At 35.8% G+C, this 12,273-nt stretch overlaps 1 protein-coding gene across 3 annotated transcripts in view; it reads right to left on the bottom strand.

The window, feature by feature from the left end:
• Positions 1–12,273, bottom strand: part of SEPTIN7 (septin 7) — a 182,322-nt gene that overhangs the window by 52,225 nt on the left and 117,824 nt on the right. For all 3 annotated transcript variants that reach the window (XM_077178408.1, XM_077178419.1, XM_054633666.2), the window contains one exon: positions 8,781–8,883. In XM_077178408.1, the coding sequence (XP_077034523.1) occupies positions 8,781–8,790 (10 nt within the window). In that variant the 5' untranslated portion in view covers positions 8,791–8,883. Of the gene's footprint in view, positions 1–8,780; positions 8,884–12,273 lie in introns of those variants that run through there.

Raw genomic sequence — 12,273 nt, 5'->3', positions numbered from 1 at the left:
CCTTATACAGAAAGCAACACCACTTCACAAATCCCAAGCAGTAAAACAGCGTAGCCAGATGCTGTTAGAACTGACACTTGATGTTTTCATCCAGCCCACATTTATCTCTGTCCTTCCATTGCATTGCTTCTCAGTCCACAGAAGGCTGAGTTCAATCCCCTCCAATCACAGACCAATTCTGCCCTTCTGAGGAAGCCTTTGCCCCATGAAACACATTTGTTTAGCCTTCAAAGGAGAAGCTTCATGAGAAGAACCAGAATTATGCACTTTGCATTAACTTTGACAGACACATGGATCCAGTCTGAAGATCAGCACAATTCTGGCTTAAGGTTCCATCTATGACCAAAACCAAACTTTCACTGATAAAAAGCTAGAAATAACTGAGAAATTAGGAAACCAAGACCCTCAGAAAAAACTTTCACTTCAAGTTTAACAGAGGGAAGGAACTATATCAAATGCCATTACAAACTTAACATAGCTTTTATCAACATGGACATAAAATTAGCACTATTCCAAGATAGAGTGTAAGAGTTCTCAAATTTGTGCTCTCGGTAAGCTACCTACAGAGAAAAATTAGGATGAAAGTAAAGGATGACAAGAACTCAAACAGAAAAAAGTAATTTGATTAAACAGTCAGCTTCAGCAGCCTTTCTCCCCTCCAGCCACTGATAAATCTAAACAGTCTGCTTAAAGTACTGCATTATGGTAAAAATTACTGGAAAATACCATCAGATACACCATAAGATGTGAGAAAAAATATTAGAAGATGCTCATTCTCTTTAATAAGAGAAATTCAAGACAAGAATATGGTATAAACTCTTAATTTATCAGTAAATGTGCTCAGAACTTCAACAGAAAAATATCCAAACCCCAAAATGAAACAGTTGCATATAACAGCCATACTACATAAAGAAAAAAACTGGAAAGGAAGAAAAACTAACTCTTTCAAATGGATTGACAAGGAAGATCTGAACTGACTGTTGCAAAATCAGCCAGAGGGAAAACAATCACACTGAATCACATTTAATGGGTCACATAGGCTTTACTAAAACTGGATATTTAGACCACAAATACTCCATCCAAGAATATCACTTTGGTTACAAAATGAACCTATTCCTTGAAAAAGTTGTCAGCATTTCCTGATACAGCAGGAAAGACTTACATTTTCAGCCAACAAGAAACAAGAATGAGAAGCAGTTTTAAATTCATACTGCATATTTATCTGTACGAAAAACTGGCTCCTACTTTGAATCTCACTCTGGGCTGGTAGCAATGATGGCATCAAAAACCAGTGCTGCAGTATAGTGTCACCTGATTATCCCAGGCTAAGGAACTGGAAACAGTATTAATGTGACTTCTAACAGGTCACTGCTTACAAGATGTGCAACATTTAGTTCACACCCTGCTCATGCATGTGACAGCTCAGGACAATCTGTTGAGTAGCATCAAAACAAGTGTTGGCCACCTGATAATCAGTTTAAGAAATAAAACATTCCATTTGTTTGGTACATTCTCTAAGATGTGTTCAAGTTCACACATTACTAATTATCCTTATTCTAATATCAAAATGCCAGACACATTCATTGCAGCTAAATTGTGATCTACAAACCTGTCACCAACAGCAACAAGGACCAGGTTCAAATGCTGATCTCACCAAAATGAACAAACTTACTACAAAAAACTAAATATCAACAGAGTAACTGTGGGTTTGTGCGCACACAGCTGGATGTGTAAAATCAGCAAGCACATTTTTATTTAGAAATAAAACAAAAAAGGTAATGTAGAAGAAGAAAAAAAAACTGAAAAAAATATTTATGCAGTGAGGAATACAGCAAAGATGGCCTGAAGACAGGTAGTACTGAGTACTGCGACAGGATTGATTATGAAGAGAACCACCAAAAAAATCCACAAAGCTTCAAAAGTGAAAATGACACCTACACAATGCAGAACATAATCTCTCATTAGATGTTTTCTGTGAAATTTCCTGAATTCATCTATTAGAGATCCAGTAAAATAATTCACAGCATTTGTTATGAGACTGACAGAAAAACAATTTATGGAATAGAAAAAAAATGGTTTGCAACAGAATCCTCACTTTTTTTTAAATAAAAGCCATTAAGATTACAGGCAGATTTTTGCCAAATTATGGGTTCACATCCACACACTTTGAAATACAGGTCTCTTCCAATAAAAAACTTTGCCAGTAAACAAAGCATTTTAATGGATAAATTAAGATTTGACCAAAATACTGCCACATGAGAATCTTACAATCACCAATGCTTTATAAACACATTTTCCTTGCTCTTCCAAGTAATGCTTTAATATACTAATACTTAAGGTACTTGGTACTTAAGGTTAGTTGTCAAAACTTGAGTCATGTAACAGCAAGCATCCAATAAAAAGTACCTTACTGTAGTTGGCTTTCATATAATCTACTCAAGAAGCTTTGCATCCAAACACTTAATAAGAAAACAAAAATCCAAAGGCTCTTTAGAAGTTATCCAGTAAGCACTACTATTCCAATTAATGTTGTAATTGCAAACAATTAAAAAATGAGAATTGAAGACCAATCCTATTAAATGCCAACTTTAGTTCTGTTCATTAGAACCTTTAAGCTACTGCACAGAGAGGAAAATGTTTAAAATGAGCTTAACAAAAATTAAGATTTTTTTTTCCTATTGAGCGATTAAAAGCCACTATGCTACAAGCAATCTGTGAAAGTATTTGAAGCTATTTGATAAGCTCAAATAGGTCAGTTGGCTGAATTTCCCTGGCAATAGGTTTCAACAACAACCCACTGTAAAAAGTTTGTCTTTTCCATCAGGTTATATACACTTTGTGCAGGTTTCTTTTCCCAGCCATAGAAAACAGAAACAGCAATACACCAAAAAATAGGCGAAAGCCATAAGTATGGTGCCAGCTGTAGTTCACAAAAGAAAGAGGAGGGGTAAAAAAAGAAAAAAAACATCCAAAAACCAACAAAAAAGTATGAGAGAAGATTTTCTAACTGAAGCTGAGTACTCACATGAATATGTACTTCAAGATCCCACCTGAAAGTAACTCACTGGAAAATCATGCAGGCCAGTAAACTCACTGTTAAGTTGCTGATCTTTCACATCCTGGAGAGACACTTATTTCTTCATTAAAGATTTTCAGAATTCATCTATTCTGCCCTCTCAAAAATATGTTTATCAACCTCTTTCCACAAAAAGGAGTAACAGGTGACTGATGAGGCATTATTCCAAAACAGCTATTACTCCAGAGGAGCATGTCATCTGTGGGCATACACTGGCTCCATTCTGAGTTCCACCAATTTCCTTGCGTTTTACCTCTGCCAATTCTCCTACATTCAACCTATTTTGCTTTGGCATCCCCATCAGGTACATGTTAACATATTCAGCCATCAACTTTTATACTTTGTAGGCATCATCAGTGGAATACAATAAATTACTTCTTTAAAGAATTCAGTAACCTTAAAAACAACCTTTTCTATATGAATACTTCAGGGAAACCTTATAATCCTGTGAATAGAATCCCTGCAACTTTATTTTATTTATTAGCTAGTTTTCTAAAGGATCTATTTCTGTTATAGCACAACACTCAAACCCAGCTTTCAACATCTCATTATAGAAAAAGTCCCCTGAGAACTGGAAGAGTGCTGTCTAACCCAGCCCTAGCCCACTGGCACAGCTGTACCATCCAGGCAGTTGCCATGCAAGGATGTCCAATGGCACACAGGGCAGTTTTCAGAGGATGAGAGAACTAGGAGAATTCAGGTATTCTGAAGAAAGGAACTTACAGGGGAATGGAGGATACCTGCAAGAAATCTTGCTAGTTCTTTTTCATCACATGCTTCTATTTTGTAAAAACAAGAGGAATCTACTCCAGTCCTGCACTCCCCTGGCCGTATGCACAAGGCACTGCACACTCAGCAATGGCAGTGCAGGATCCTCACCAGCCAGGTAATGAAGGTCACACCAAAGGCCAAACACCTACTCAGATACTGTGGTAGAGACACAACTGAAACCTTAACCAGGAGCATTTCAAATCACAGTAGATGAACAAGAACTGGCAACATCCCAAAACTCTTCCTACTTAGTTGTACTGCCCACACACAGGTTACTTTTCATTTAATTATTCTTCCTATCCTGTGATAAATGGTTTTTTTCTTGGCATTAAAATTGACAGCAAGTAAAGAATAAATATCTGTGAGTAGCTGAGTGTCTTAGTACTACTGGTTGGTTTGATAAATAAATTGCTTTAGAATTACCCCCTTCACTTGCTCCCTTTCTGATCAGAACATGATCCATCACCAGAAGATACAAGTATTAAATCCATCTAAGCTTTCTTCAGTGAACAATAAAAGCATTTGAAAATCAGGGTGTGCTGCTTCTTTAATGCAACTTCAAGTCTTGCAAAATACAGTCCTTTTCTTTGCATCCATGCCAAAAAACCATGTTTAAACCAAACCCCTTGAGTGTACATATAATTACAAATGAAGCACTCCAACAATATTGCATGGCATTTTCGTTCCAGCTGTAATCTACAGGTGATCTACAAGGCTAAAGGAACAATTTGGAAACAAAACAGGCAATTCACTATGGGAGAGGTTTCAAAACAGCTTTCAAAGTCACAGCTACCAAACAGTTGCTCAAGAACTAGGAACTGCGTAGAAAGGTCCTGTGAAAACCACTCAACTCTAAGTGTTCTGACTTCGGAAATCAGATGACTTTAAAAAAACCCCAAATTTGAAAGTTCAACTTCTAATGCAACTCATGAAGCCTGAACACTTTGAAATACACAGCTCTAGGAAAAGTCACCATAAATACATGTTCTTAAGTACATAAGGTCTATAGGAGAAATGAATTTTTAAGAATTATGACTTTTTATCTATTTGGGTGTTGGTTCAAATCCCATTTCCAGTGTCATTTCAATACAACAACAAAAGAGGGATTTCCTGACTCAGTGTTTAGAAGGAAGATACACTGAAAAATAACTATTTGTTCCACACCTCATATACACTAAAGCAAAAACACACACCCACTACTTAAGCAACTGTAATTATATTAACAAACAGACAGAACCACAATTCCACAATTAAGACTTTCTTTAATTGTGAGTTACTAACCACAGTGATATTACTTCTGGAAATTTTGTTTTCTTAAGCATCTGACTCAAACATGTACTTTCCTCCAAAAAACCCGTACAGCAGAGAAATACAGAGAATACTCTTTGGATTTCAGACAGACTAAATATTTATGTCAGGTTCTCAAGTGTTTCAACAAATGTCTTATACTTGAAGAGATTACACAAGATTATGAAGGAAGCAGGCTACCAAGGCAAACTTGACATTTTTTCCACTGCTGAGCTTTAGTGCTTCAGATGTAGAATCAGTTGCTTTAAACCACTACTTAAGTATCTTACTTTGAAAGCATCAAGAATGGAGCTCAGTTGAATGTATATTTCTGCTCACTCTATGTCATATCCTGAGAGGAGGCACTTGTGAGTTTTTATTCTGCAAAACCAACTTGTTCCAGAAGCAGCATGACAAAAACTACTGCTTAGCCTTTGAGAATATAACTAATATGAAATTGTCTCATGAAGATGACAGACAAATCAATGAAAACTGATTAATAAGGAAAACAAAGGGCTATCTCAGTCTTCAGTTTCTCAAGAAAAGTTTAAACACTAACAAAAGAATCAATACAACTTAGAGAAAAGAAACAGATATAGAAATGTCAAAATGTTTATAATGGCTAAATATTAAAGAGTAACACCAGTTTCTATTAAGGTTTACTTTTCAATAATTCCTAAAACATTTGATATAAAGAAGGTATTTTAACATCCTCTTTTTATACTTGTATGTGTGTAGTTCATAATCACTTCACCCATTAGTTATATTTAATGTAAACACCATAACACCTGGAAATCAGCAACTATGCTTTACAGAAGAAGAGCTCACTAACATTACAAGCCTCAGATAGATCAATCCTACCAAGTCATGATTAAAAGAGCAAGTTACAGACAGAAAACTGTCCACATGAGCCCAAAGTAATGCCACCAACCAACTTAGCTCAGGAGGAGAAAACTTGCTCCAGAAACCATTCTCTAGGCTTTTCAACAACTACTAGGCCTTATGCATGCCCACATTTAAAAGCCCACTGTCCAACTTCCCTGGCACAGAGACGAGCAGGAAGCCACCACACACTGCTATGGGCAGCTCCATCATTCCAGGGCAATGACAATAACTGGGGAAACATGCATTTTATGTACTCACATTCATGCTTTAGGCACAGGAAATGTTCTGCAAAATTAATCTACTTCCCTGCAAAAATTCTTACTGGAAACAACAGATCTGTTTGATGCTGTACTTACTACTTGCTCAGTCACAAAAATCTTACACTGTTAAACTGAAAACAGAATTGTTTCTACAGCAGTAGAAACACACACAATAGTACAACCGTACTGGCAAATTCCCCCCAAACACTGCTCTGGTCAATTTTCATACTACACATTCCAAAGACCAAAAAGTCAGATATAACACTATGCACACCTATTAATTTTAACTGATAATTCCAGACTAGATGTACAACAGGAAAACAGTTTCTATACAAATGCATTAGCTGCAATATCAAACCTCATGGACACCTGAAAATAGCTGGACACAGATCCCAGATCCCAAATATGATTTGTTTTCTCTGTTGTACCTGTTTACCAATGACAAGCATTGTTTTTCTCTTTTTGCCTCTCAGAACAAATGGGTAACACACTGACTACCTCCACATAGAGCAGAGCCAGCAGACCAGTAGCTGTGCAATCTGTAGAAAAAGGTAGCCACGCACACACAACTCTTAGTAGTAGAAAGACAAAGAGGAAATTTTAGATAATCTCCAAGAGGAAATACATCCAGTATTCTTATTTTCCCAGCACTGACCATACACAGATAAACACCTTTTAAACTTAATCAAGCAGATTATAGATAATTCCATTTGCTATTACAGATTTGTATCATTATGTCAGCTAAAGACTTCAAATTAAGAGTACACTACCTCACAGGATGAATACAGCAACAAATAATTACAATCCTAACAATCTACTTGCAGATTACATTACAGTGTTTACCAACGTAAGTGATCAGTAATACACAAACTAGTTCATCTTCATATTTAAAAACAAACATTTTTTCAGGGCATACTATTATCAGGCACTTAACTTTGAAACAAAATAATTTCCCTACCCCACCTCTCCCCAAATGTCCCCAGAGGACTAAAATATCAGCTACCATTTTGTTTAAACGTTCACTTTCAAGTATCTGATTTCTATACTTGGGGGTCAAAAGAAGAGAATTAGTGGCATTTTTAATTCAGGAAAATACTGCCACCTCTCCTAGTAAGCTTCCAGACAGTGGCACAAATCTCCATGCAAACAAATGAAGTCTTAGTAATAAGCACAATAATAGTAAAACTAGTCAACATCTCATTTTCAATCTAATTTTGGAACAATTTTTCTTCTTCCATCTTCTACAACTTTCCTAAATGTAATTGCTTTAAACTATACTACAGGGAAACAAGAGAACATTGAGGTAATTTTGCAGATTATCACAGGTGTATCATATCCCTACATCAACCACTTATGAGGACAGTTTCATCCCTTCCTGCTTTTTATTACCTGTAGACAGCAGAAAACCAAAATTTACTTTAGACTTAACAGTTTTATACTAAATAATTATGTACCTGGATGCTAGACTATGAAGGAACTCATCATTAAGTTCCAAAATAAAAAAGCAACCCTCAAATATTAAAATTCTAGCTCACATTTGTAATCAGAAGAAAAATATACATGACCTATACAATGAGTTTGCACCAATTTGCCCTCGATATCTAACTGTCAATAGCACTGTTATGTTACAGGCTACATGCACATAAAGCCTGCACAAGAAATCCATTGTGTTGATGACAAAACAAAGTGCTATCAAGCTAGCCAAATTACAAAAGATAAAACTAGATAACAAAGTGACAGATGGCTATTATAAAACACTTTCTAAACTATTATTATTATTTTGCTGATTAGCATGCCAAAACAAGGTCACATATCCAGTAGCATCAGTTACATGTGAATGTACCCAACTTTACTAAGTCTATTATCATAAAAGTACTCAAAAGAGCAAGAAAAGAGAAAGAAATGAGATTCCTTAGCAGGAAAGATGACAAATTTGGGTCATCACTGAAGCCTAAATGAACTGTTCTGAATGGCATTATTTCATTCAAACTAACAATAATTTCCCATTTACGGTAGTCCATAGGGAACAAACTGTTTACATTTGGTTTTCTTTGCAACCATACAAACTAGAAAGGTTTGTTTAAATTAAAGCTTTGATTTTGCAGCATAGTTTTGTGGCCACAGAAGTGCAGGATCCTACTGCCTGGTTATATACAAGGTTTGCCGTGTTGCACTCAACCATAAAAATTTCTTTTTTATTTAAATGACAATCAAGTTCAAATTACATCAGTCATACTTACAAGTAGCATTTTAAACCAGATCCACACTGAACTGTTTTCCTAACACAATGTGAATTACATAGTTCTTATCATTTATTTGTCTCCTCATTAACTTGTGGACCAGACATGTTCTTTTTAACCAACCTAAATTTATCAGTCCAGCAGGGAAAGATCCATGTTTTCTCCTGAGATCATACAAAACATACATCATCATCACAGATTTTAAGAACTATGTCAAAATACTTCTAACTATCAACACTCAAAACAAAGAAAGAAACTTACCTACTACCATGAGCGTGAACTCAAATCCTCTCTTCACAGACTTTCGGTAAACTTGATTTGGAAGATTTGCAAACCCCACATATCCTTCAAGGTTCTTCTGTTGCTAAAGCAAAAGATATTTAGGAAAAAAAAAGTTAAAAAGAAAGCAAGTAATTTCTTAATTGGCTAGTACTCTTAGTTATTGAAATGTTCACTTCATTTTCACATTTGTAGAAAAGTGATATCTACCCAACCTTTCAACAGCCCAAGCTGTCTACATTCAAGACAATATAATGAATTGCAGCAAAAAATACAAAAAAAAAATTTTTTGACTGGATGGTCAAAAAACTGGCACAGAAACTCAGGTATACTAGGAGTATTTTGGGAAAATGCAATTGCCATATTATGCCTGCACAGTGAGCATGTACAAACAAATTAAAACATAATCAACTTGGTACCAATGCCCATTTGACACACAGACCAGCAGTATGAATGCACCTTTCCTATACTTCCAAGTCATGGTGGTACTGCCTCAACATGATGGGAATCAACTTGACACCTCTGCTTTTGTGTCATTCAACTGGAGGCCTTCATGTTAAACCCAGACTTACACTAATGCAGCATGCCTTGCATAAACTCTCCATACAGGCAAAACTTCAGTTGCCTTGTACTCTGAAAAATTTACCCAAAATAGTGCCTACTGTGAAACAAGAGAAGAATTCTGGATGTTAGCCATTACTTCTTCTCACCACATTAATGAAAATGCTGGAGGTACTTAAAATGCCTCCTCCTCACTGTACTAGACCCAGCAGTCTTTCAAAGCTCAACTGTGCTACCTTTACACCATTCTTCCAGCACAATCCTACAACTGTTTGTTTATTAACACAGCAGCTCTGAGGATTATCTTATGAGACTGGGAAATTTAGATATTTTACAGAGATTCTGAAAACACTTTCTTGAGACAACTGTCTACTAAAAGCAACACAAGGCACTGCTTGTCATGGAGCAATGATTTCAGCCTTTAGGCGTTATGTCCATGCAAAGTTGAGAGGATGTCATGTGATGGTGGTACTGACTCAGTTTCAGAGTTTGAGAGCTGTACATACCCACACAGCTGAAGTCCTATCTACAAGTTCAAATTCCACTGCCTAAAATTATCTTTATGAGAACAGAGGAATTCTAAAAAATAATTTGTAAAAGAATTTTCTCCTGCAGGCATTCTTGGCTCAGAACTTCTCTGTATGGGATACAGTTTGGTTAATTCAAGTTTGGTATGTGGTTGAGTCATTTATTTTGAAATTCTTTCTTTCTAAAACTGACAGAATAAGTTCAATGCAGTAATAAACTCAGAATTTTTAAATTAAAAATATTTCTTTAATTAAATCGAGGATATAAAACCACTATCACCTTTAAAGTATTGAATTCAAGAACTAACCTCTTGGCAATCCAACAGCACTAGTCAATAAATGGACTCTGTGTTTTAAGTCACCTAACTGATTTCTCCATTTGGCAAATAAACTATTAATAATCTCAAACAAAACTACACCATTGCAAAGACTAAGTTAGAGGCTCCAGTTTAAATACTCACAATGCAACAAATGTTATTACTTCCCTAAATGTAGGAATCTTTGTGTTGTGTCATCAAGGAACTTCTTTAAAGAAGCTTTTTGTTTCAATATAGCCTTTGGTGCAACTGTAATCTCATCTGAAAGGTTTTAAAGTATTTTAAAAATCAGCCAGGAATTTAAAATCCAAATATTTGTTTTAATTGTCCAATCTATTACTGCATGTAAGGAATGGAATTTATCACAATCTGAAACCCTGAGCTGGAGCCAATGCTTTAGAGATATTACATGACATGCAGGTCAGTGCTGTTAAAGATATTAAAGGGTTCCTTAACAGTGCAGGTCCTTAATAACCATTAAGGATGTGGAACTCCTATTCATCCTACCAGATATGAAATATCTAATCACAGTCAGACACTCCTAATAGTTCTACTTGTCAGCCACCTGCATTTTTTAATATCTACATACCTTTTAATGTGTGTCATGTTTACCAGAAACAACTCACCCCCTCATTAGCTAATTCTTTTGCTTAAAAGAATGGGTTTCCATATAATTTTTGTTTTGAACTAATGCTTTTTCTCTTCCCCTTTATAAAGAGCTCCACATTTCAGATAGCTTTACCCCTATGAACTTCTAAATCACTAAGTATGAAATTCTAAAAAAGAATAGATGGCAAATTTTGGGTTGTTTGCTTTATTAAGTGGGTCTACATTAATTACACCCACAATTTTAGATAATGAAATAAAAATGGTAGTAACCAGAAAGATGACGATGTACGAAATGTTACACTGGGCATTAATGCTGTGTTTAATGTGAGCATTTGTCCTCAGTAGGAAAAAGCCTTTTAAAAAATTGCAGCTGGATGCCAGATTCAGATTTCTGGTACACCAATTAAAATTGAAGATTTCAACATACTGGTTTTTAAATGGTTGCCTTTGTTCATAATTTGCCACTTTTAAAGAGACCAAAACAAATTAGGAATTGAGTTTCTTTAATTCCTGCAATAGCTTTTAAAAGAACTTAGTACTTTTTTTGGTAAAAGAGTTGACTTCCATTGTCTTGAACATGGTGCCCAATAAGATCTCATGTTTCTAATACTTACAATACTTACCCTTAATACTTACTTACCCTTAATTTTTACCCCTTCCTGATTTTCAGCCAGCTGCTACCTAAGCTCAATTTTTGTTCATCTACTTAAAATCTAATGCTGCTTCTATTCCTACATTAGCTGTAAAACATCTGCATCAAGGTAATACTTACAGCTACTTTGTAAACAACACGTTTCCATCATTTTCATGATTGAAGATATCAAGAGAATGCATCCAGAAATAGTCCAGTAAAATGATGAATTTGAACCATTGCAGCAACAAGTCCATGCAGGTGTAGTCACAATCCAGAGAGAGTAACAGGGGCAGTGTGAGAAAGAAAAGAAAAGAAGAAAACGTTACTTACATTTGATCAAAGTAACTCCCATCATCCCACAACAGTATTTTCCATCTACTATGCTTAGCATGCAGCATTTTAAGCAGAATCACAGAATGGTTTGGGATGGAAGGGGTATGGAGGAACATCTACTTCTAAACCTCCTCTCATGGGCATGCACACCTTCCAGTAGGTCAGTCTGCTCTAATCCCCATCGAACCTGACCTTGAACACTTCCAGGGATAGGGCATCCACAACCTCTCTGGACAATTGGTTCCTCACCACCCTCACAATAAAGAATTTCTTCCTAATAGCTAATCTGAACATATCATCTGTCAGTTGAAGGCTATTTCCCCTTGTCCTCTCACTTCATACCCTTGTTAAAAATCCCTCTTCACCTTTCTTGCAGGCCGCCTTAATTGACTTTGTTAGTAACCTTAATTTAGTTTGGATTACACATAAAACAACCTAATTTCATGGTAATATTCTACCTGAACTCCAGCCCTTTAATGATCAATACAGGTAGC

Source organism: Agelaius phoeniceus, chromosome 1, assembly GCF_051311805.1.
Source record: "Agelaius phoeniceus isolate bAgePho1 chromosome 1, bAgePho1.hap1, whole genome shotgun sequence".
NCBI lineage: Eukaryota > Metazoa > Chordata > Aves > Passeriformes > Icteridae > Agelaius > Agelaius phoeniceus.
This window is presented reverse-complemented; position numbering and strand designations above follow the sequence as displayed.